The sequence below is a fragment of the Miniopterus natalensis genome, chromosome 1, assembly GCF_054644295.1.
Source record: "Miniopterus natalensis isolate mMinNat1 chromosome 1, mMinNat1.hap1, whole genome shotgun sequence".
Taxonomy (NCBI): Eukaryota; Metazoa; Chordata; class Mammalia; order Chiroptera; family Miniopteridae; genus Miniopterus; species Miniopterus natalensis.
In genome coordinates, this window is record NC_142081.1 from 6,494,035 (window position 1) to 6,521,070 (window position 27,036).

At 37.0% G+C, this 27,036-nt stretch overlaps 1 protein-coding gene across 4 annotated transcripts in view; it reads right to left on the reverse strand.

Annotated features, from left to right (window-relative positions):
* Positions 1 to 611: 611 nt before the first annotated feature.
* The window catches only part of PAPOLA (poly(A) polymerase alpha), a 54,789-nt gene continuing 28,364 nt past the window's right edge, over positions 612 to 27,036 (reverse strand). The window contains exons 13-22 of one of the 4 annotated variants that reach the window (XM_087818339.1): positions 23,827 to 23,880; positions 23,180 to 23,299; positions 21,964 to 22,073; positions 17,827 to 17,948; positions 14,118 to 14,260; positions 10,887 to 10,984; positions 10,430 to 10,650; positions 6,649 to 6,711; positions 4,774 to 4,848; positions 612 to 2,745 (exon numbers count right to left, since the gene is read on the reverse strand). In XM_087818339.1, coding sequence (XP_087674465.1) covers positions 2,650 to 2,745; positions 4,774 to 4,848; positions 6,649 to 6,711; positions 10,430 to 10,650; positions 10,887 to 10,984; positions 14,118 to 14,260; positions 17,827 to 17,948; positions 21,964 to 22,073; positions 23,180 to 23,299; positions 23,827 to 23,880 — 1,102 coding nt within the window. In that variant the 3' untranslated portion in view covers positions 612 to 2,649. Of the gene's footprint in view, positions 2,746 to 4,773; positions 4,849 to 6,648; positions 6,712 to 10,429; positions 10,651 to 10,886; positions 10,988 to 14,117; positions 14,261 to 17,826; positions 17,949 to 21,963; positions 22,074 to 23,179; positions 23,300 to 23,826; positions 23,881 to 27,036 lie in introns of all 4 variants that reach the window. The other 3 variants (XM_087818337.1, XM_087818348.1, XM_087818343.1) reach the window with 3 other exon arrangements.

Genomic DNA, 27,036 nt, shown 5'->3' on the forward strand with positions numbered 1-27,036 from the left:
CTCCCTCCACTCCAAGCCCTGAAGATCCCCATACTCGTGGGCTGGCCATCACAGACACACACACAGCAGGTCACTCGGAGCCCGGGTTAAACTCGCAATGATGAGCATTCGGGGGTTTAGGAAAAGCAGCATCTGATTTGGGTTTAGTGAAATGAGAAACAGGATCCTGGCTGGCTGTGGTCTAGGATCCCAGATTCACTGAAAGACAACAGTGCCCCCTGCTGACATTACAGATACAGCACCAACCGCTTTGAAAACTAGAAGCTTTGAGAGGAAGCACCTCAAGGGTACATCGTCCACACGAATGGAATCAACACAGAGAAGGTGCAGTGTCTGCATGCACAGAATCAATATTCTAGAGGACGGGACGGCTGGAAGCAAATGAACAGTAACTCCATTCAAGTTTTCCTCCCTAGTTGTGTGAGCTATCGATTAATATTAGGCTGCTGCTATTGGCATGAATTAACCACAAACAAATCTTTTCTAAATGTAACCGCAGTAAATTCTTTTGCAAATCTTCCACTTAGAGCCACTATATGAACTCTAAGTAGAACCAATTACATCACTGAAGACAAAAGAACAAAAGTCAGTCAAAAGAAACCAGCCGACTGTGGGATTGTGCTGTTGTTTTTTTTATTGTGTTTTCAATGGAGAAATACATCATCTGTTTACAAAATAGCTCTTGAAAAATACAAGGAGTACAGATACTATAAAACAAAGCAAACTCCAGTCATGAGACACTACGTACATCATGCGAAAGCAACAGTCTGATCTCCAGGTTATGAAAACTAGAATTAAAAAAAAGTCACTACACAGAAAAGGCCCAAGTTTCCAGCTCGGCAAAACTTGGGTGCAGTTACATGAAACGTTGAATAAACTGAATTTTTCCCCAATGTGTAAACAAATGACAAGACTAAATCTGTGCCTGGCAATTTCAATCTAACTCTGAAGCTACACAAAACACACAGACACCTTGTACACGTCACCTGTCAGCACGACCATCTCCTCTTCGGCGGTGGGAGGGCAAGGTGACTGTGCAGAGCGAGGATGTGGGGACTGGAAATGCTGTGTACTAGACACTGTAGAGTGTGGTGGGAAGAAAGCCTCAATTAATGCATCGCCTAAGGGGAAGACTGCACTCCAACTTTGGAAAATTAATTTAAAGGATGGGGAGAGTTTAAGTAATTGCAGCTTAACATGAAGATGCACGTGTGAAAGAATGGAGCACAACGGAGGATTCCTAAAACATGCGCATCAGAAAAGTCTGTTAGGTTTGCTCTGTCCAGACTGAGTTTATCAACATCTGGCATCCCTAGTCGTGAAGACGGGTGTTCTGCTGCTTAACTGTGAGTTGTCTTCTTTAAGGAGTTCCTAATCTACTGACAAAGCAAAATGAAAAGGCAGTAGAGAGAGCTGACTAGATGTCAAGTGAGTGCTAGAAATGACTTTTAAAATGCTTCTACATGTAAAATTTACTGACAAATTTGGTCAACCATTTAAAAGTAAAAATTAGTTTAAAATTCTTGGAGAAAATGCCTTTTTGCCCACGTGTTGAAAATGGAAACTGGCTTGCCTCCAGACAGCAGTTCTGTGGAGTGTACACCGTGCCTCCGTTGTAGAGACCGAATGCCGTCCCGACCGGCGGCGTGTTCACAGGCATCACTTTAGTCACCCTCAAGTTCCAGCCGTGGGACCACAATCCGTGTCCTGTGCCATGCGGCACAGGGTCACCACCAGTCCACATTCCGGCTTAAGAAAATACTGGCATTTTGTTTTGTGAAAAATAAATCCTACCTTATGCGTACAAGCAGAAAGGGGAAAAGAAAAACAAGGGGCGGGAGCAAAAAGCTTTGTCTGTTTCAAAGACAACAGATTGAAGGCAAAAGAATACGGAGCTTTAATAAGCTCAAAGAAATATATTTGCGGGCTGATCGCTGATTTATCTGCACTCTAAACAATTCTATAAATAAAACCAATATATCATTTCTTAATAATGACCCCCATTAAACCAAGTATTTCCTAATTATTCTTTCAATGTCAAATATACATCCTAGAATTGACATTTCACTTGGAAGGGTTTCAGCTGCCTCAGGGGCTGAACTAGACGTACTCTCAGCCTTTCTCTGAAGTACAGCAGGGCACCACTGCCCAATGGCATCCGGTCTGAAGACTAATGGCAAAGGAAATTCTTCAAGAAAAAATGAAAATCCATCAGGCTGAAATCTAAAATTAGTTCTACTTTCTAGTAACAAAAATACATAAAAGTGCATCATCAGAATAAGTTCTTATGCCAGTTTGTATCGCAAATTTCCCAAACAATGCGTCAAACATAAACCCAATCCAGGTGTCAATTATGGAAACAAATGTAGCTTGAGGTGTGTTTTTTTTTTTGCTTTTTTTTTTTAAAGGCAGTAATTTTTTGAAATAGTTAATGAAACTGTTGCTAACACAATAATAATAGTACTCCTGGCTTCACATACTAACCTGGACTTCCGATCAAGTGCTGATTAGCCCAGTAAGGGAGGTCACACAAAAAACCTAAATCCATTTTCAGCCATGTCTAGTCTTGTACCCTCCAGTCTCCTTTTTTAGCATTTGAAGACAACAGGTTGAGTTGGCAGATACTGTTTATGGACCCCTGAGGTGGTTTTACCGATTCAGTCTCAGTTTTATTGAATTCTTGATAACAGGAATAGGATTTGCAGGGAGAGCAGGGATATCAGAAAGGTCTGTACTGGATGTTTTCTGAGGACAAAGCAAAGAACACAACGTTGTTCAAAGTGCTGTAACTTAAGAGATCTATGTTTTCCCACTGCTTATTCCTAAGACATGGATGAGACCTCTGCATCACAGATTTAAAGAAAAATGTTCTAAAATGTTGTCAAAATGGACTGCAAATAAATATGACTTACTATGAAATTATTTCCTCTATACTTGTAGAAACATTTTAGCAACATATAGAAAACTTTAGTAATTTCAGTACAGCTTTTACAAACACGCTCCTCTGGGAATCCCTACCGTGTGGTTACTAAGGCAATACCACCAGTGGCTGCAGAGCTGGCTGGTACTGGAGTGCCCCCGTGTGGGGGAACACTGAAGCTCACCTCACACACGGAGGAGCAGTTACCAGTAAGTCTATTATTTTCTGACCCTGTAAATTATGAAATTGAATCTACACAACTGAGCAATAGTTTGATTATTCTAAATTTCAGGGAAGCTTCATGTTAAAAATAAATTAAGTCACAAGCCTTCTTTAACATTCAAAAACAGAGAGATGAATTTTTAAATGTTTTATTATGGAAAATTCCAAAAATACACAAAAGTAGCGAGCACTGTGGGATGAACCCCATGCATTCATCATCCAACTTCATCAATGTCAAGTGAAAGCCAGTGCACCGTCCTCCCCCCTTCACTCCCGGTTTTACTGAAGCACATCCCAGAGATCCTACCATTTCATCTGCAAATACGTCAAGTTTATCATAGAACAGTTAAGGACTCTCTGTTAGACACAGCCACAACCTTTTCATCACCCCGCCTCCCCAAAATACTCCCCTTATACCACCAAATGTAGAGATGCATGTTTTAATTCAACATAACCACTCTCTTATAAAGGGTGATTTTCCTCTCACTGGCTCTAGGAATCTTCTCGATAGAAAGAAAATTCTACTTCCTCATAAAAATAGCTAAAAGGCTAACACACCCGCAGGCACTAATCACCACAGGGATGAACTCAGTAAGACAGAACTGTGCAAACAGCTCCCTGGAGAGGAACGTGGCAAACTGAAAGCCAGGCAACCACGTGGCAGGACAGTTCAGCTGATGAACAGGTGTGTCCATGTATCAACATCAAGCACATTTCCTAGTGTTGTTTTAATTACCCCCCAACACATTTCATCAGACAAAGGTTATGAAAACAAAAGACATTCCAGAAGCGTATACATAATATCATATAATATTTAGAATATCTTTAGGGACTGTGACACAGGTTAACAGCCAGCAAAATCACACTTTAGAATTATCACATTAAACTAACGCTGAACCACAAAGCAGCAAGACATCGCTGGATCAGCTCAGCAACCACTGCAGCGATTATCTCCATTATGTTGTGGGGGTTAAGTTAACCCGCTTAGCTTCTAGTTAAAGAAAATATTTACTCTGTGTGAGAGTGTGACCTAGGCTTTGAAATATATTCAATTTGAAGGACTTCAAGAAAACATTTCACAAACAAAATGGAGGTGCACAAATCAATGGGGAAAAAAAGATTCCAGCTGCTTACTGTATGCAAGAGACTGTCACAAGTAGAATTTCTAGGTCAAATGAAAAAAATCATTTTAAACAACTATGGGTTATATTAAATAACTGAAAATCAGAAGTAAACAGTGAGGCAGAAACACATTTTAAAAATAAGATCATATTAGCCTCGTAAAAATAAAATCCATAAAGAATGTTTTTTAGTTGCTGTAATTTAAATTCCACCATGACCTCTAAATAAAGCCTCTATGAACACTGCATGCTGGGACTAGTGAGGATTTAAGTGATTTGTAATATCACATGTGCAAGGGGATGAGTAAGCACCTGAACAGCACAAAAAAAACTCAAAAAATGGTTCCGTCAAATCCTGGGGTCTGAACTACAACACACACATTGATAGGCTAGCAAAGAATTACTTTCACAAAGATACTTTCATTGGTCCCTGTATGTGCTCGTTTTAGTTCATTATACCACACTAATCTTAACATTTATAAAACTCTCCTTGCTTTTTGCACTTAGTACCTGAGAGGCCAACAAAGAAGCCGCTGTCTGAACAGTTTCTGATTGAGTTGTACTTGTCTCTGTATCAAGTTGTTCCTGTGAGACAAAGAAGATGGGGGACAAAAGAGACTTAGAAAAGAATAAAAGAACATAAGGGGGTTCGGTGGCTAATAAAGTAGACATATTAGAAAACAAAAAGGGTTTAGAAAAAGATGCAACTACATTACAAAATCATCTATTAAGCCTTGTTTGTAGATTACTACTCCATTTAATATACATGTAAGATTTCTATTTGTCTACTTAAACCTTTTAAGGCATGGTCAAGTATCTCATGACTTTCCAACCAGCCCCAATTTGAACATTTTAAGCAAATGATAATTAAAGACATGCACAGGCACACTATGAAATGTGGCCCAGACAATAATTAACAAAACAGAAACCCAAGCTCTTAGCTATATGAAAAAAAAAAAAAAACGCAGTCCATTCATTGTTATTAAATAAAATTACCCAGAAGCACAAATATTGCTCTCACACCTTTAATTAAAAGTAGAAATTGTCTCTAAAACATTCCTCCTTCCTTTTGGTTTCTCTTCCCATCCACAATAATCAATGATTCTGCTCTAAGGTTAATCAGAAACTATGGGGTGAATGAGCCATGTCATTCCACTGCTCCAAACTTGTAAAAAGCAGTGCACACAATCACACACACACACACACACGAAAATAAACATAAAAATCTGAATTTTTATAAAAATACTCAGACAATGAAATACCAACTTCTCTGAAACTGAAAGGGTAAAATGGGATGTCAGAAGTAAAAATAAAAAAGAGCAGTATTTCTGTTGCACAGCTTGGCAACATGAATCAAGTGTTAAAAGGAAGCATACTATTGCCTCAGTAATTCCTCTTTAATTAATTTATCCTAATAAAATAAATATAAATGGATGGCAGATATTTACCTGTAGTCAACACTATAGTAGGAAAGAGAAATTTTCTTTTTTTAACAGAAACAACTGCAAACAATGGGAAACGGTTGCATAAAAAAATGATAACTGCTTTAAGATAGTGTTCTACGCAGCTATTAATATTTTCTAGATTATTAAATGACAAAAATTTTTCTTGGTTTACGGAGTGACTAAAGATTTAAAAGCAAAAGGCACTGGCAGTATACACAAACAAAATCAATAAAGACAGCAAAACAATACTTGCTAAAATACCAATTATGGGAATCTGGAGAGTTTGGGGGAAAGAAGACTTCCAATTTTTCTACAAGGAGGAAAATGTTAATGTTCAGTACATTTCAATTTCTGGGGGGGGAAATGACGTTTTAGTTAAACCAATCTCTCCCAGCCTATCTACCTTGTTTCAAAGTCCCATGCACCTCGGGTTCTGTCAAAAAAAGTCCTCTAAACATACCATCCTCTCATGCCAGCAGTGAGGTGACCTCATCTGAGGCTGCCCGTGATCCTAGGCACCCCTCCAAGGCTACCTCACTTGGCCTGCCTCTTTTGAAGCCTTACGTTATTTACTCAGTCAAAAAGTAACATCGAGCTCCTCTGGACTCTCATCACCCCCACCTACTTAGATTTTCTTTGATAATGTAATTCATTGCTTCTGCCTCTAATCTTTTGTACTGAACTGTAAATTCTTTAAAGGTATGGAACAGAGCTCATTCATTGCTATCCCATTAGGTGCCCACCAGATTGCAGTGTATTTACCAGGGCCTCAAACATTTGAGAATTCGATTTCAGCATTATAAATTAACATGAAAAAGAGACACTTTTCTGAAAACAATATTGAAAACAACCTAAGAACAAACTATAGTACAATATTCTAGACACATTCCTATCACATCTCATCCTCTTACTGCGTGTATCCAAGGCTAATTTAGTATACCTTTGCTTCTGTTTTATCATGTCCACTCAAAGCAGGACAGTTAGCAGCTTCACTTGTTTCATCCTGTTTTTAAAAAGAAAAGCTTTATTCTCTAACATGAAAAATTTAGATTATTTGCCAATCAATGCTTTAATTTATGTAAGTTTTTAAAATTATGAAATAACCTGTAAGATCAAGTATGGCCTTAAAACAGATTACTGATTCATTTAAAATTTTTTCCATATTAACAAATTTAATTCGTATACTAATTTTTAGTATCTGCCAAAATTAAAAAGAACATGACGAAAACTGTTATCACCACCTAAAGTACATTCCCCCAAACCTCTAAGTTCATAAAATACTTTTTGTAAGAAAAAGAAGAACAATTTAGGATCTTGCAATACTACCACCTGCATCCTGGGAGAGTCATTCTCACCACACGGACACCACACTAGAACATAAAAGGTTCTAAAAATAACATCCCTTTAACTTTCCCAAAGTTAATTAACCATACAGAATCCCCCTGCTTAGCAAGACCTAGTAAAATCCTGAATAGAAGGTTTGAGAAATGCTCTCCTCAGGTATTAACTTTTTAATTTATTATAATTCTATTCAAAACAACTTATTTTTGATAAAGAGGAAAAGGGGGAGCCAAACATGGCTGTACTTTCCTATTTGTGCAGTGATTCCTCAATAAAACATCACTTTCTTATGAAAAATAATTTTGTCACTAATTTCTCTGCTTTATTTACTAGGCAGAACTAAATTTTAATTTTAAATTGGCTCTAAAACAAGACTTAGAAACCACAGGCTAACTTACAGAGTAGGAGAAATTTAATTGCAATATCAACCAATTCCAATAAGAACCTTATTTGTATCCTGCAAACAAACTTAACAAATAGTAACTTAAATCACTATTGGGCAAATTTCAATTCTGACTGGTTGTGATATTATGGAGCTATTGTTAATATTGGTAAATGTATTTATACACACACACACACAAATATATATGGTGATAATATGCTATCGCTGTGTTTTTTATTAGTCCTTATTTTTAGAAGTATTTACGGCTGAAATGACATGCCTGGGACCTGCTTCCTAACAATGGGGAAGGGAGCAGATGTGTAGATGAAAGAGGCTGGCAGTGACTTGCTAACTGCTACGTGAGGCAAACATGACTGTTCATTATAACTTTGTACATGTATAGTATCATAGAAAGAATATATAGAGCGTCGTAAGGTTCAAAAACATATACCGGACAGATTTTTCTATTTTTATTTTACATTCCTGACTTTTATATATATTTGAAAAGCTTTATTAGCATAGATGCAAATTAAGCAGAGATAAACTACCTGACAATACCTAAAACCCTCCTATCTACATACAGGTTAGTGTATTATTAATTGAGTAGAACCAATGCTTCTTTCTGATTTGCTAGAATTTCTAATACCAAGTGCTCATTAACAGAATAATAGACCAGTTTAGGACAGCTTCAGCATTAGGATATTTAGGGTATTTTTAACAATCTTCTTTGAATTTATCACCATGATTGTAGGCCTGGGTTCTAATCCTGTCTCTTTCACTAGCTCTAAAAATGGAAAAGCCAATGAACCTCAAGTTTTTCTTCTAAGAAATGAGATTTATAGCTAAGATCCTAAGATCCCTTCTATAGCTCATAGTTTTTATTAGTCAACTCCACAGCTGTCATAAGCAAAACCCAGACTGAGAAACTATACAGAACAAAAAATTGCAGGAAAAAAGAGAAACTTGTATTTTACAGGACACTTGAGACATCAACCAATTGCTAAACAGGGACCTTACCTCGTTACAGATTTGGACAAATAAAGACTTTCAAAAACAAATGAATGACATAATCAGGGCTACTTGGGCACTGACTAGATATTTGATATTAATGAATTATTGATGTTTTTCTAAGTGGTTTACACTTTGATAATACTTTTTTGTAACCATTATCTTTTAGATAGGAGAGTTTAAAAAACTAATGAAATGATATGATGTTTGGATCCAAGCACAGGGGAAATGGAGAAGGCTGAGAGAATTAAGGGTACAGAGAGTGGCTGGGTGCCTTACACCTGAAGCCATATGGTGGGTACAGGAAATTATTCTCTCGTGCGCACATTTTAAATTCTCCATACTAAGTTTAAAAACTACATTCCTATTGCTTTCTAAACTAGACGAGAAACATGAGTATTTTCTACCAAGGTAAGAACAAATGAAATTACAAATATTGCAATTTGGTTAGAGCTCAGAGAGAATCATTAAAATATTAACCAATTAACATTAAAGAAACAGAATGATAGGTGTCCAGAGTTATACTTAAATATACTTTACTAAGGTAAAAAGAAATGTGAATTCTGAAATGCTCTGACAACTCCAAACAATAGACAAAAAGTGGAATTACACCAAAAGCAGGACATTCTTAGGCTAATGCACAACATAATCAGGTAGCACTGGGGCTTTTAAGAAAGATTCCCAGGGACTCTGGTTAGCTGCCTCCCTACCCACTCCCTGCCTCCAAAATGTTTTAGTACAGTGTTTGGAAGGTGGTGAGAAGCACATGACTGAGGAAGGGATGGACTGAGTTAATCCCCTTTTGGTGATGTTTCTTTTTTTTTTTTCAGTTAAGTTTTACACAGAAATATTAATAAACAAAGTTATTTCCTTATTGTAAAACCAAACCAAACCAAACAAACAAAAAAACAACCTGAAAAAGTAATTCTGATGTACACCCAGGGTTCAAAACCACTGCACCTTTGGAGATAATTACACAGACACAGATGGGTGTTTAGAACACATGTTTTAAAATATACTGTAGCCATTTTTCATTCACACTTAGCATCCTGAGAGTGACAAAATTCAACAAATTATTCATTAATAGTGACTATATCCTAAAACAAAAAAACTACAGAGTAACCTAGGGAATAGAACATTTAAAAATTAGAGAGTAATTTTTCACCATCACAGATCAAACACTTCATGAGAAACAATTTTTTTTCTCCATTCTAAAGAAGCATTGTCGTAATGAGTTAAGTTCCTAAACAACCAACTATCAGCCAAAAATCAAAATAGAATTTCTGATTTGGACTGTCCCCTCTGTGGCAAAGGTGAATGACTCACTAACAGGAAGCAACACAAGAGTGGCTCCAGGAATCAATGAAACGGTGTAACAGGGCTATTTCTAGTCTAAGACACACACTTAAAATCAATATATACTTTTAATGGTTTTCTTAGCTGAGACTTTGACAAGATGAACCATCCACTATAAAAAGTTTAAGTATTGCTAGAAAATTTCCTAAAGAGTTAGAAAAAATAATCATTCCAGGTCCCAAAACTAATCTGAATTTGCAACTTTGGTCAGTCCTTCCATAAGAATTTCCTGAGAACCACTTGCATTCAGTGACCCTATAATGCCAAGTATGGTGTAGAAACTCCAAAACTCCATTTGGCACAGAAACAAAAAACTGTGTACAAAAGGGTATGAAAAATCAGTGCCCATAAAAGCCTGCTGTATGAGAGTAATAAATGAAGGTGTCATTAAGTCCATGCTAAGTCATGTTACAAACTAGACATGCTGCAGAAGCTAGAATGAGAAGCCCTGCTTTAAGAAGAGGCCATCACTGAGAGAGAGCAAGCAGGGCGAAGAGAAACTACAGCACTGCCTAAACATTTCCTAAAAGCTTTCCTCCTGGCTGCTTCTCAGTTTTGGCTCACAAAGGTTTTCTTCTGCTGGATTTTATAATAGTTAAGCTGGTATTCCCACAAGTAACTAATATATAGGTACCTCTTCTGTTTTGGTTTTCTTGGGACTCTCTTCTTTGTGAGGTGAGGATCTCCTCTTGACTCCCACTGTAGGGTTAGGTATTTTTGTTGCTGCATTTCCTGAAGGTCGTGGTGGTGGGTTGACCAGGCGTGTTGCAGAGACCACTCTGGAGACCGCAGGCTTTGGTGGTGATGAAATGGCTGGCTGTGTGGCAGTTTGAGGAATGCTTTCGCTCGATGTACCTAAGTAACAAGTATATGTTAATACATGAAAACGAAAATAAATCATATCAAGGTCAAGTTACAAATAAAGCTTTATGTCCCTGGATTTGATTTCACTGATAATTTTACATGCAAATACTAAAATGGCATTAAAAAGCTGAATTCAAACTACTTAACAAATAAAGCCATCTTTCAAAATGCAGGCTGAAGCTCCGCATAGTGTAACTGCTCTCCAACCTGTTACCCTGTTTCCTTACCCCCTGAGCTTTCACTGGAATTCACTTGTGGCACAGGAACTTCGGGAGCCTGGACGTTGGTCACAGATGCTGCTGTTACAGCTGGAGCAGGACTGTTTCTGCTATAAAAAAAAGTTGAAAAGTAAACAGAGAAGTATAAAATTCAGCAATAAAATTTATGTGACGTTCTTTTCTAAAGTAAAGAATTGTTCAGGTTTACTTCTCAGACATACACATTAGTAACTGACTTCATTCAGTAACATATAACCCACAATCAAAAGCACACAATTAAAAAAAAAAAGCCCTGCCAGGCGTGGCTCAGCAGTTGAGTGTCGACCTAGGATCCAGGCGATTGGGGTTCGATTCCCGGTCAGGGCACATGCCCGGGTTGCAGGCTCGATCAATGACTCTCTCGTCATTGATGTTTCTATCTGTCTCTCTCCCTCTCCTGTCCTCTCTCTGAAATCAATATAGAAATAAAAAAAATAAAAAATAAAAAAGCACACACACACTGTAAAGCAGTGCTGTCCCACAGAACTTTCTGTAACAACGTCCTTTACCTGTGCTATCCTATATGTATGTAGTCAATATACAGATGAAATATGGGCAGTGAGAAATGGAATATTTAATTTTATTTAATGTTAATTACATGTAAAGTGCCACATGTGATTAGTTACTACCATATTAGAACAGTTCTTTAAAAACGTCCTTATCTGCCCTGGCTGGTGTGGCTCAGCTGGTTGGCCGTCGTCCCCTGCACCACAAGGTTGTGGGTTCGATCCCCGGTAGGGAGAGTGCTGGAGGCAGCCAATCAATGTTTCTCTCTCTCATTGATGTTTGTTTCTCTCCCTGTCTCACCCTCTCTCTCTAAAATCAGTGAAAACATATTTTTTTAAAAAATCTTATCTGATTTGGGGTATAAAAGAATCCTATCAAAAAATATAAATAAGAAAACGACCTGAGAAAAAGAAGTTTCTGCACACAAAATCTAAGGATTCATGAAACCCTGAAAGCCATCCAGTGGCCCAGAGAAACAGCAGACAAAGCCCAATCACTCCTCCTGTGTTCTGGATCCCACTCCCTCCGGCCATCTCAGGACACTCCAGCCATCCCTCCTTCGCTCTTCTCTCTCTCCAACTTTTGTGTTTCAAATAAATCCTATACCTAAGCACTTAAATCATGTCATTTTAATTACCTCCTGGGGAGGGGGGAAGCAAAAGGTCCTCTGTGATTACTTTTCCCTCAGCTAAAGCTCACAACTGGAACTGTTGAATGATGTTGTCAGGACAAGGTGGGCAACACTAGAGGACTTACAGATTTTGGGTGCCTATGTGACATTCATACAAAAACCCAGAGCATTCAGCTTATTAAAGCTTTGGAGCTAACTGGTAAAGCAGGTCCTCAAATAACATTGTTTCATTCAACGTCAGATTGTTTCATTATAATGTTGATGAAGATGACTCCCAGCTGGGGACACTATCTGTGTGCAGTTTTGTGCATTCTCCCCATGTCTACGCAGGTGTTCCCCAAGTACTCTGGATTCCTCCCACATCCAAAGATGTGCACCTTAGGTGAATGCTGTGTCCAAACTATCCTACTTTGAGTGTGGATGTGTGTGTAAGTGGCCCTGAGATAGAAGGGCATCCTGTCCAAGGCAGGTCCCACCGTGGGCCCTGAGCTGCCCAGATAAGCTCCACCTACCCGCTATCCCGAATTGGAATTGGCAGGTTAGAAAAGAATTACTTATTTCTATTAATCTTTCTTAAATGTAGGAATAGCTCACATGTATTTTAATGTTTAGTATTAGAACTGTTTGGGGTCTTTATTTAAAAGTTTGGTGATGCTGCTGAGACCAGAAATATGCTGTACGACCTTAACTAGTGTTATATCCATTAGCCTAAGGTAAAATTGGTTTTGTTATACGTTTTACTTAAAGTCACAGTTTCCAAGAACCTATCAATGACATTAAGTGAGGACTTATCGTACATGAGAGTAACTAAAGTCAGCAGAGCAGGTGGTACCACAACCAAAGGAAAATACAAAGATGAAATAAGGCCCAAGGAGAAAGCCCTCAAGGGCACAAACATCTAATGATTAAACAGAAACAGAGAGCTGGCCAGAGAACCACAGATGCAGGAAGAAACCTGAAAGAGCTAGCGAAGTGGCCAGTACATAATATATACTACTTGTTAAGCAAATGTAATCATAAACTTAAAATCCAGAAGTCTTAGCTACAGAAGCTATTTAATATTACTTCTAATATTAAACTTTTGAAACTATTAAAACTTCTAAAATTACTTAGTATGTACACTTATTTTATATATACATTTACAGTGCATGAATCAGTTTATTCTTGCATTATTTATTTGTAATACAACTGTAAACCTATTTTTGCCCACCCCGAATGTGCATAAACCCAAAGTCACAAAGGCTTCAATACAAATCCTTAATTCTTATTAAAAATTCTGCTTTTAATAAAAATCTGGCCCGGCCGGCATGGCTCAACGGTTGAGCATGGACCTATGATCTAGGACACTGTGGTTCGATTCCCGGTCAGGGCACAGGCCCGGGTTGCGGGCTCGATCCCAAGTAGGGGGCATGCAGGAGGCAGCCGATCAATGACTCTCATCATTGATGTTTCTCTCTCTCTTTCCTTCTTCCTTCCTCCCTCTGAAATCAGTAAAAATATATATTAAAAATTTAAATAAGATAAATAAAAAATAAAAATCTGGAAGTTAACGCTCTACAAATGGGGAACTGCTTTAAAACTAAAGACTTATTCATGGCTGAAGTATTCAGGTTATGTGTTATTAGCCTAAAAACACATCACACACTCAAAATCCAAGACATGAGAACTAAGCCTACCCACTGCACTCAGCATTTTCTACTTCAGGCTTATCCAAAGAATCATCCCAATCTGAGCCTCTGACATTGGTAATACTTTAATGTCGTCTGTCCCTTGTCTGTTCTCCTTAGCACACCACACCACACCATTCACACAGGGAGTAGGCGTGTCAGTGTATGAAACTGAGGGGGTTGTGACACTAATATTCACATCTGTGTGAAGACATATGGAACACAAGTATGACACAATAGGACAAAAAAATTACTTTCTGCAAAACTAAGAGTTAAATGGCTACCTAAAAAATATTACAAGATGGAATAAAATATTCTAAATAGGTGACTTCAACAAGACTATATCGAACATGTTTACACGGAGCCACTACATTTCCATCCCCTCGTTTTCCTTACCCCTGAGAGCTGCCAGAACTGTTCAATGGACTGGTCTTCATAGCACTCGTAGGTGAAGGCACAGACATGCTGTTATCACTGTCCATAGACAAGTCGAGGCTGTTCTCATTCAGAGGTGTCAATCTGACACCCTCTGCTGAATGCTGCAATCAATAAGATATTTAATCAAACACATCTGTATTTTGTCCAAATCTTTGAAATACAAACATCTTTTACTGATAAATGATTTCTACTAAAAAGTACAAACCAAAATTTATGACAATCAGAAGTGTCATGCCAACTATGAAAGGCAAAGATTTGACAGACACACACTCCTGACTACCAAGAGGCCTTCAATTCAACTACAGTTCTTCAGTGGGGAGAAATAAGGAGAAAGGAATAATACATTAAACTATACACTGAATGTAAAACATACCGCAAATTTAAAAAAGTACATGAAAACACATGGATCTTAAATCTGAGGGCTTAAATACATACACACTCATATATATATTAGAAAAGTCTTTCAGTAACATGATGCTAACAATGAATATCTCTGGCTAGCGGGATTAGAATTGTTTAGATTTTTAAAATTATTCTACAATAAACATAGAAATTGTGAAATTTCAAGAAATATCAGTAAGTACAATTCAGTGCCACTCCTAACTACTTGTAAATAAATGAGCTTCTCTAAGGCAAAGGATTTCTTAGTGCTCTAACGGCAACTTAGGATATCAACATGGACACTTAATAGTGGAAATTATTCTACAGAAAAGAATAACTTTCTGAAAACTAAACCTTATATCCACATATAAATCCTAATGGTGGCCCTGCTTCTTAAAAAGCAAAGCATTCAAAGACAGTTACTTAATAGGAAAACCAAAAGAAAGCTAAAAAACTGGAAGTGGTTCTATAAATGAAAGTTGATTTCTAAAGCCGCTTAAGCTTTCCATTTTGGCAATTAATGCTACTATAATGTCAAATGTGCTTCTTTAGCTTTTCTTTTTCTGGAACACTTTTAGCCTCAGTGTTCACCTGCCTACAGAAATATTTTAATGGAAATAATCTGCATTGCTGAAAAAAACTCATATCCCATGCATGTATGTGCACAAATACGCTCTAACTTTTCATTCAGAAGCACAGAGAAACCACTGTTACATAAATACACATTGATCAAACGGGGAAGATGACCTAGCAGAAGGGGGAGGAGAGAGCAGATGCCCCTTGACCAAGCAATCAAACACCTGCGAGGTAACAGCTCTTGTTGGGGATGACCTATAAACACGGAGGCTTTACCTAGCTGGACCGCAGAGAAAACAGCATTAAGCTGCTTTGCTTTGCCTCTGTGTCTACATTTCTGTCTATATCTCTGTCTCTGTGTCTACTGGCACAAGAGACTTCAATGCTAAGAAATCATAAATATTCTATCAGAACTTCCTAGCAAAGGATAAGATAGAATGTACTACAGAGAGAAATACGTACACACACTTTGCACTGAGACCTAGGTCCCATCCACCTGATACATGACGCTGGGCAAGTTTTTTAACCTCTCTGTTTCTTCTATAAAACAGACAATAGCTATGGGTTGCTCTACCATTAAATATAGAAAAACACATGTGCTTTGTGCTTTGCAAATAGCAGTTAATCAAAGGAAGCTATTAGGAGAATCCAATGAGGAGATTCATAGATGTAAATTTCTAGACAGCTGTTAATTTATAAAAACAAGAAAAGTGCTATTTTACAAAGAGAAACTTGGAAATAATTTAAATGACGTCAGATGGAGGACAGATTTTATCACTGTAGCCATACAAAGAAATACTAAGCAGCCATGTAGTACTTGTAATTTGGATAGGTAGTCACAATATAGTAAGCACGAAAAAAGGTCACAAAATGGTATCATCAAAAACCTTTTAAAAATACTTATTACATGTGGTTAAATATATGCACTGAATAGTCTGTTTAGAAATAAACTGTTAAGAGTAACTACTAATGGATGATGAGACTATAGTTAAACGTTATTTCACAAATACAACTTTTGGACTAAATAATAAATTTTTGATCATTAATGATGCCTTTTATATTCTACAAGATTATATATAAATACTACCTTAAGAAATAGAATAAAAATAAAGTTTACTTAAATTATACATTAGCTGTTCCAAATATCAATATTGCCATGTAAATAGGAGTTTTAAAAGGTAATCTGAATCAAGGGTTCTGGAAAACCTAATTACCTCAGTCGTAAATAGCTGTTTAAATGGAACAGAAATGGGTGTGCGCCTGTGTATTTTTACATGTAGTAACTACAAACACACCCCATTCATCATGTAACACCAAGGGACAATTAGAAGACAAATATTTGACTTGACACTTAAATTTAAAAAGAAAATTACTTCATGGTAAATTTTATGTTATGTATATTATATGACAAAGAAAGAATGAAACAAAAAACGAACATTGCTCAGGAAGAGAACAGTACAGTTTTATCACTTTCTAGATTATTTAGTTAACTCACAGAACAATTAGATTGAGAAGAAAGCAAGTTAAGCCACATAAAGGCTTTAATGTGATGTTATTTAAAAAAATAAAACATTTTAAAAACTGCATTTTAGACCAAAAAAGCAAGCAAGTACCCCAAGTTTAGTAAATAATAATGATGGTGGTAATAACAGAAACAAAAACAAGCATTTGCTATGAGCCAGGCCCTAGTCTAAACAACCTTCTACAGGTATTGACTCTCTGCACCTTCACGAAATACCAAATGAGGTAGGTAAAAATTATATCGATTTTAGAAATGAGGCCAGCCAAGAACATGATGTTTGTTATGAAACGCACCCAAATCTGGGAAACAGAGCTGAGATTCAACGAGGACATCTACCCGAAAGCCCTTGCCTTGACTTACATACTTACGTATTATGTTTTAAGAAACAGAACATCATGAAGCGGAAGCCCCCTGAGCATTAACTTTACTCCTCTTTTGCCAGCCCCAGCTCACCAACCACCATGGTGAACGCGCTGGTTATCAGTTCTTTAACACAGACTTTACTTCATATTCTCTCTTAAATCATATATGGTTTTACATTTTTTATCAAATGGTACATACTCATCTGTACCTTTTTAACTCAACATTAATATGCAGCTGCAGCTCATTTATTTTCACTGCTATGTTTAAACTGTTATCTCTGAACTAAAACCCCATTATGGCCTCTTGAGGAAGTCCAAATAAGAAAAAAGCTAAGTCACTCACCGAGAAACACTAACAACAGAACATAACATAAAACATTAACTCTGGTTACCTGTTAGTGATCTTTAGCTTCAATAACTTTAAAAATGTGTAATTCTTACCAAAATAGAGCCATTTTCATTTAAAAAGTCATCTAATTTACTTGAGCTACATAATCCCTAATTTGACTACTTTTTAAAGAAAAGGAAACAAGACTTATGTGAACATTAAGTAGGTAAGGGCAAAAGGTTCTGAGGAGAATCCAAGTATATATACAACATGGATGCAAAGCGTCCCCACTAATCTTTCTGAAGCAAGTGTGTGCAAGGAGCCTGATCAGGAACAAGGTTTCACATAACGGAACTGCTCCCCTCAACAAATTTTTAAAATGCTGTGATCTATTTCAAATATAGCTAATTCACTGAGCCTAAATTCCTGCAGAGCTGATAGCCTGGGTACATAAAACATTATATTAGTAATGCTCTTGTAAGTACTTTCTAAATTTACCTTTTTCTTTTTCTGAAGCACATGATTAGGTAGTAGTTCATGGAGTTGCTTTCTTTTTACATGCATTGCAGCAATTTTCATGTCCACCTCAAACATCTTGCTGTTTATTGCTTGCCTATAAACTACACAATTAGGAAATCGTTACAAGAAACAGAAACATTTGAATAACGGCAGTTAAACTCATCTAGGAGAAGCTATTCTAAGTAGGGATCGTTTTTTACATCGATACTTCGTATGTGTAAAATTACCAGGTAAAATTACTACCTCTACTCTGATGATTCACTGCTTGAGCAAACTCTAAGCAGCTTTTACCAGAAGGTCTACATAATGAACAAAAGCACGGGTATATGAATCCTTCCAGTGTAAAAACTCTTAAAGTGGCAACTTTGAAAAGCAACTCTTTAAGAAACAGCGGAATGGAGAAAAGGCAGTTCTGAAGGCCACAGCCTTTCACGCTACCAGTGAAACTTAAAATTCTAATTAAGTATGCAACAAATGAAGCAAAACAAAAGTCAAACTTATTTAAATAAACCTAAAGATACCTTTTCAAGAATCTGCAAGATAAAATTTTAAGACAAGTAGTAACATTTTCTATTACAGAAATAACTCAAGTAACGGAGGTCTCAGGAACAAAAGTAATATGCTAAAAGTAAGTAAATCTGAATAATTTAGTTCCAGAGGGTCCCCAAAATGGAAAAATTCATCCACTGGGTCAAACAAGTATTTACGAAGTGGCTATACAGTATCAAACTGCTCTAGACACAAGGGATACAGCAGAGAGTGAGAGACCAAAATAATTTCAGAGACTACATTCCAGTAGGAAAAATGTATTGAACAGGAAAAAAAATTAAGCAAAGCACAGTTATCCTCTGAAGGCAGGGGCCAGGGGCATCGCCCCCCCAGGAAGTCATAAATATGCAGGGAACTCTAGCCGGTGCTCCGCATACGTGTATTCCCAAACAAGGAGTTGGCTCTTGAACACGGGTTTGAGCTGTGTGGGTCAAGGGAAACATTCCACGTGTAAGTGGACCTGCTCAGTGCAAACCTGTGTTGCTCAAGAGTCCACTGTATTTCGTATTAGATGGTGACAGGTGCTATGGAAAAATTGAGCAGGGAAGAAACGCAGTTCAGCCTGGAAACTAGGTTCACTGGAGTGGAGACAATGAAAGTGAGGAAAGTGAGCTGACAGTACCTGGCAGACTAGCATTCCAGGAAGAGCAAACATCAAGGACAAAACGTCCTGAGTGGAGAGCATGCCTGGAATGCTTGAGGAACACCAAAAAGGCCACGGGAAGGAGGAAAAGTAGACATCAGTAATCCTTTATCTGCAATTCTAAAGTCCCCAAAGCTCCCACCCAACACAGTTTTTCGTAAGATTAGCAGCAAACCCTGATCTGAACTACCCTGTGGCTATTTGGTCTCTGCTTTTGCTTAATATGACTATAAAACAGTTCCCTGCAGAAATGTTGCTATCTTTGACTACAAATGTTGTTCCAGGCCCCTGGATGATACTTACTAACTTTATTACTTTCTGGCCCCACGATACATGGATAAAGAAATCTGAACTTATAATAAAAAGTGAGGTCAGAAATGCAATGAGAGGTCAGATCAGGTAAAGGCTTAAAAACCACAGTAAAGCCTTGGACTTTTTTTCCAAGTGCCATGGACAGCCATTATAGGTTTTGAACAGGCAAGACATGATTTGGATGTGGGCTGTAGCTGAAGGTGGGCAAGGGCAGAACAGGGATCCTATAGCAATAGCAGAAATCCAACCAAGCAGTGGGTAAGTTGCCTGGACTAGGCTGACAGCAGAAATAGCAATTAGCAGCAATCTCAATACATTCTGAAAGCAGAGGCAAAAGAACTTTTTAATGGATTTGTATCGTCATTTCATTACACTGTTGATAAGGAAAAAAAATATTCCTGGCCAGGACTGCTGTCTGCGTGGAGTTGGCGCATTCTCCTCATGTCTGCCTGCGTTTCCTCTGGGGGCTCGTTTCCTTACACATCCCAGAGATGTGCAGTTAGGCGAACTGGCGTGTCTAACTGTCCCAGTCTCAGGGTGTGTGAGTGCACCCTGCACTGGAAGGGCGTCCTGCCCAGGTGGGTCCCACCTTGTACGCTGAGCTACCGGGACAGGCTCCAGCTACCTGTCACCATGAACTGGAATAAATGAAAATAGTTATCTTACTTTTTATTAATCTTTCTTAAATGTTATATGTAGCTCACACTTATTTCAATGTTTAATACTGTGTTTGGGATCTTTATTTAGAAGTTCAGTGATGTTTTTGAGACCAGAACTATGCTGTAGGAACTTAACTCATGCTTATATCAACTAGCCTATGGTAAAACTGGTTTCGTTATACATCATTTCGCTTAAAGTCCCATTTTCCAAGACTGTATTGATGACACTGAGGACTTACTATATGAGAAAAACAAGAGAGGACTCCCCCCAAGGTTCTAGCTTGAACAACTACAAGGCTATAGTTGCCAAAACCTGAGATAAAAAAGATTTGGAGAAGCTGGAAGACTGAGGGTAAAAATTTGAGTTTTGAACATGTTAAATTTGTTTTATTAAAATAAAATAAAATAAAAATCTCACAAAGTATTCCATTAAAATGTTTCAAGATACAGGACAACTAAATATTTCCTAATTCCAAATACCTGAAAGTTCCTTGAAAATCTTGATGGTTTATTAATACAATCTTTGATAAACAGCTCAACTTAGATGCAAAGTACCAAACAACTTTTCTAATTCAAGTATCTCTATGTGATTTGTTAGTTCACAAATGGTTTAAGTTGACATCAGAATTTTTACTTTGGAAAAAAAAAAAATACTTCTGTGTGTCAGCAGATGGAGTTATTAGCACCCTCCAAATCCCATCCTAGAAAGCCTATGAGTGCTTTTGTTGTCACAATAATTAAGGGTTATTACTTGCTATGGACACTATCCTTCAACGTGGACAGTTCCTCACAATGAAGAATTGTACCATGTCCTACTTATACTCCTGAAGATGAAAAACCCGCTCATCAATTATTTAAAGCAAGAACTTAACTCAATTTTACATAAAAACATGAAGGATTTTTAATCTGAATTTTCCAGGAATGCAACTACCACATATATCAGGAAATCACCTTTTGTTCTATTTAAACCTTTAACTTTTATTATGTCACCAATGGCAACGCTGCTGGTCTCTGGATCACACAGGTAACACCCAGACCAGTAGGAATTCACAGGTGTCACACGGCTAGTGATTTGACATGTAGGTCTAATTATCTGAGTAGAGTGTATCTTCTGCTCACTGTATTTGAGCACTGACACACTGAAATACATACTCTTTCCCCTTTGCTTCTTCATTACATTTAGTGTATGATACTGACACTCCTGACTTCTTAACAAATTATACCAATTGTCATCTCTCCTTCTCTAAGGATGTAAAAAAACTTTTAATGTTAAAGCTGAATGTCCTTGTGGGAAATGCCTTATTGAGGACAGGTTAAAATGACACACACTAGAATTTTTTAAATAGGGGGGGGAATGCTGGAAAGAAAAATTAGTCCCTAAAAAAGATGCCATCCATTATTGTCTCTATACATATTCACCATTCCCTTGAGAGCTGTGCATACATACAGCCTTAGCTTCTGTCAACTACATCTACCATGTGGCCTCTGAATCGTACAGGCCAGGGTACAGGCCAGTTGGAAATGCAGCTCCAATCACCCTCTCCCCCACCCATGAATGAACACTTGAGTCTGTATTTGACACAGAGGATAAATTTCCTCAAAGTCACTGAAAATTTAGCTTCATAAATTTGTAAGGTAAAAGATTATTAAGGCAGTTAGACATAGACTTGGTATTCTAGACAATCAAATACTCAGGTGGTTTCTAATAAGTAAGTGTGGACATATCAAACTTAAAGTCATTCTACTTAACTCAAGGTCCATCACAATAGAAAAAATCATTTCTCCATCAGACAAGACTGAAACCAGTAACTAGTTCAAAACATTGAGATCACTTTGCTGGTTATCGTTCACTATTCCCAGGAAATTTTAAGTTATTACAAACACCACTATGATATACATAAAGACACATTCAAACATGCAGGTATGTGTTTTATTATCCAAGTAGAGATATACCTGTATCTGTGAAAGACTGAATATCATAGGTGAGATCAACACTGAGGTTTTCAGAGTTTTCAGTTTTTTTAAACACTAACCCAATCACCCACATCGTGCGAAATTCTTCCCTGAAAAGTAAGAATAATATTACTATAGTTTACCAGGATTTCATAAAAATACACTTATCAAAGCAATTGACAACCTGAGGTATGTGGGAAAACTTCAAATATAAATGTATAAGCAAACTAAGTAAAGTTCTGGGCCCAAACTCCATTAAAACCCAAAAGTCCTCCCCCACACCTGTCCTCTGTATTTCTATTAATATATAATCAGACTACTAAGACAAATTACTTGTATTAGCTACGTACTGATAGCAAGTTTTCTTAATGATGACCCTAAAGTACCAAGAGACACTATAAATAAAGAAAAATTATGTTCAAATTAATGAAGGAATGGAATTAACATATTGTAAAAAAATGTGAAACAAAGGATATTCTAGATATAAAAATTTAACTAGAACTCAAGTATATATTACTTAACCCTTTAAAACTCAATTGAAAAGGCCACATGAACAGAATCTGACTGCAGTACAGTAACTGAAACAAGGGTAATTCAGCTACCTTTGAACACTGACATACCTACTAAATGGATCTTATAGTCTTTCAATAATTAAAGATTGCAGGAGGAACAACAACAAATTCTACAAAACTTGAATCACACTTTTACATGACTACAAAAGAAAATAATCTGGCCAGGCTGGCGTGGCTCAGTGGTTGAATGTCGACCTAAGAACCTGGAGGTCACTGTTTGATTCCAGGTCAGGGCACATGCCCAGGTTGCGGGCTTGATCCCCAGTGGGGGTCGTGCAGAAGGCTGCCGATGAATGACTCTCTCATCACTGATGTTTCTGTCTCTCTCCCCCTTCCTCTTAAATCAATAAAAACATTTTTTTAAAAAAATTATTAAAAAAAAGCCAATCTGCAGAATATGAACTCTAATTAGTTAATAGGCACCTAATCATTACAGACTATTATCAAAGAAAACAATTTATTCTCAAGGAATTTTTCTCTCCAGTGTTTCTGATCAGGGAAACCTAAACTGTAAATCTCAAACTGATTTTGAGCCCCATATGATCAATAAAATAGACTCGTTATTAAAAATTGCCTATAAATGCTTCTCTGAGTAAAAGCTGAAAATGGGAAGAGGAAGCTAGGTTAAGTCAGAAGGCGCTTACTTGTCGGGGTTTTCTTTGGGTGCCGGAAACGACTGGGGGTTCACGTGAGCCAGGGTAATAAATTCGTTCTTCTCCAAACTTCCAACCAAGATTCGGATCTTTGATTCCACCAAGCCCACCCTGAACAAATGTCACTTAGTATTAATAAGACTTGTTAATTTAAAAGAGAAAACAAAATACACAAAATCAAATGTTTATGTAGAGCAGTACTTTGAAGATCATACTTAAACACACAGGGTGAGGGGCAGTTCAACTGTCTGGACCCTCACAGATAAAACCAAAGCCTTATGCTCCACCCAAAAATGCTGAAGAGAAAACGGGGAGGAGATAACCAAGCCACATTTCAGACTAGGAGTTACAAAGGAGAGCCTCACAAACATTTAAAGAAAAAACTCAGTAAGCTAAATTAAAGCACTTTCTTATTTTTAAAGTACTTAAAACACAAGGTTAGGAAGTGACACATGGATCTAAGGAAACAAAAGCTGCATATGAAACCCCAAATTCCTGTCCTTTTATTTCCATAGTAAAGTGCCGTTTCTGAATAAACCAAACTGCGTGCTGACAGGCCTGCCCCGGCTCCTACTGCGCGTGTGACTATCAGACTGACTCTGAGGTCTACTTTCCATGAAGTCTGGTCTGGTACTCACCATTCTAGGCGTTGTTTTTCTGTTGGTGCACTTGCTAGAAGTACAATATAATGCCTTTGAAGATAAAGACAACATGCTATTTATTGTATTTAAGTGCTTTGTGCTGGATATTAATACCATAACATAACAAGCTTCGTGAGCTATGTATCAGCATCAACTTAGCAAGGGGAAAATCGCAATCTGAAAATGTACATAAAACCATAAAAGCTATATTCCCAAGTTGCTATAACTACCAGCAAGTTTAATTCTTCCAAAAATAATTATTTTATGAATAATTTCCCCAAAAGCAGCTGAATAAACATTAACTGATGATTTGGTTCAATGACTACAGTGGAGTGCTTCACCTATAAAGTTAAAGAGCTGCTCACTAAAATACAGTCCTTTAGAACAAAATTATTTTAATGGAAATAAACCACCAAGGTTGTAGCCACCAAAACAGGATCACTAAATAAATGTATTACATCAGTAACTCCAAAAAGCAGTTATCAGGCACATCATGCTTCTTAATTCAAATTAAAAGGTAGCAAAAACTGAACGCAAGTTAATTAATACTGAAGTTAGGACTCATGACTTTTTCAACAGCAGCCTAACTTTCAGTAACAAAGCAGCAGACATCACATCACTAATGTCAGAGGATCAAAGAAATCTGATTTCTATGCAGATGCCGATTCCATTGAAATGAGAGAAAAAACAAGTTTTTAGAAAATACCATCATGACCAAATAACTATTTTTAAGTCTTTTAAAAATAAACTATAACTGAAGTGTAATAATTCAATTTCATGAGACTAAAAACGTTCAGTGCAATACTCTCTTCCACAGAACCCATTTTAGAGGTGCTGCGGGCCAAGCTCTTCCCTTTACCTCAAGGTGCAACCTGACATGATCTGGTGCAGATCCTGGTTTGGAAAGTCTAAGTGTAACCAAAAATTTTAAATTACTTTATTCTTTCAAAAGGCTGACCCTTTATGTTATCTTTCACATTTCACAAGTGAGATTTCTGGTCAAAAGTGAAGTATGATTGAGATCTAGAAAAACACCAACCAACCCTAATTCAAATTAGCCGACCTCCCACCCCACCACCAAAGACATTAGACAAGGGACACTGAAGATGTGGCAAGTCTTAAGCATTTCTTTAAACCAAACTCCCTTAAAACAGACCATCTGATTATTTATGCTCACAAAGTATTTGAATAAAACAGTTCTGATTCTTCACAGCTATGCAACGCAGCCCTAAGACTTGTGTACAATGTCTGTACAGTGGGTAATGCCTGTCTTAATGACAGAGGAATTGTGAAGTTCAAATGAGTTTAGTTCTAGTATTTATAAACTGGCAGTATCAGAGGTAATATATATACATATGAAACATATAGTCAGATATGCAAATATGCAGTCCAAGGCCATACAGACTAATACTTCCTTTACCAGTTTAATCAGCATTATTTGGAGAAAACCAAATACGGCCGACCCTTGAACAACACAAGTATGTATGAACTGCACAGGTCCACTTTTATGTGGGTTTTTTCAATAAATACTGCAAATGCATTTTAATAACACTTTCTCTAGCTTACTTTATTGTAAGGATCAAGTAATAAATAACATACAAAACCTGTTTATCAATTGTTTATGTTATCAGTAATGCTTCCAGTCAACAGTACACTATCAGTAGTTAAGTTTTTGGGGAGTCAAAAGTTACACGAAAGTTTTCAACTGCATGGGGGTTTTGGTGCCCCTAACCTCTGCATTTCTCAAGACTCAACTGTATATAAAACAAGCACAGATGGCCCAAATAAATAAGTCACATGAAAGCATTTTTAAAAGCTCATGCATTTTATATACACAGAAACCTATTCTCAAGAGCCCTAAATGCTCTTAATTCAAACAAAATCCTAGTAAGATCAGTAACCTCATTTCCAGTTCCCTGGGAAATTGCAATTGGGAGATTTAAAAAACAAAAAAAGGGAAAGGCAGATGGAGGAAGAGCTCTCTGACAAAGTATAACAACTTATAACAGAAGACAACAAAGTATGAAAAGCAAGGCATGCATAAAAACTCAAGAAAAGCAAAGCTGTCTGGGTTCACCTAGTTTATGGACAGAACTTGCGGTCTCTAAATCACTTTACCACACTATTAAAATGGATATTCTTAATGACCACCTGAGTCTTTCACAAAAACTTAAATGTACAATGCTTTCTATTTACTAAGGCAAATATACGATTCATTTACACTTAATTTTGTTGGCAATTCAAAGTGTAATGTTCTGAAGCTTAGAGTTCAACTTTGTTCTTAATGAAATGGGGGGAGTATCTACTCTGGACACTGTTTACATACGAATGCATTTGTTTCAACATAGCTGAAAGTGTTAAACAACTAACAAGTATTTATGCTGAGGTTAAATGCTCTGTACTCAGCCACATTTAAGCAAATTTAAAGTGTTAGATAGAAAATACAATAATTAAGCTTAACGTAAATAACCTGCCATTAGAAACTTATTTATAAAACACTCACCCATCTAAGAAACTAAGAACAGAATCCCAACTCAGTTTAAGTTTTAAAAACCAGAATTGGTATTCAGTTCCTCAAATCCCCATCAGAGCACAAAGACCAAGTGGTACCAAATTTAGACTTTGTTGCTGTTCCCAAAAAATGTAACCCCCCACTTCATACTGTTATGCTTCAGATGCTCAGCTACCATCAGGCACTTTCAAATCTTAATAGTGATTAACATTTCCCCAAATTTAAAGATTGCCAATTTCCAATAAGAAATTTAAGTATAATATTGTGCTCCAAATGAATTGAAACCTATTTAAAAACTACTAAGAACACTTAATTTAGTTGCTATTATTACTTAATAACTATTTACCCCCTAAAAAGTGTCTTGTTTGTAAGTAGGTTTCCTGGCTATTTTATCACATTAACATTTTACCTGCATAGATCATAGCTCATAAATGAGTGAAAATTTAATTATCTTAGACAAAAATCTATGCAATTCCATCTTAAAGTAACCCTGGACCAAGACTTATTGTTCACCATTTTTAAAGTTTTTTAAACATTTTAAGGCTAAAATATTCTATACATATAAACTCCCTGAAATTACAAATTAATCTTACACCTTAAAGAACATTCTAGGTTTTTTTCCCTAATGCCTTCCCTTCCTTTTCTAGTGAAATGAAACACCTAAAAAAAGTATTTACATTTCCTATGTCAATAAT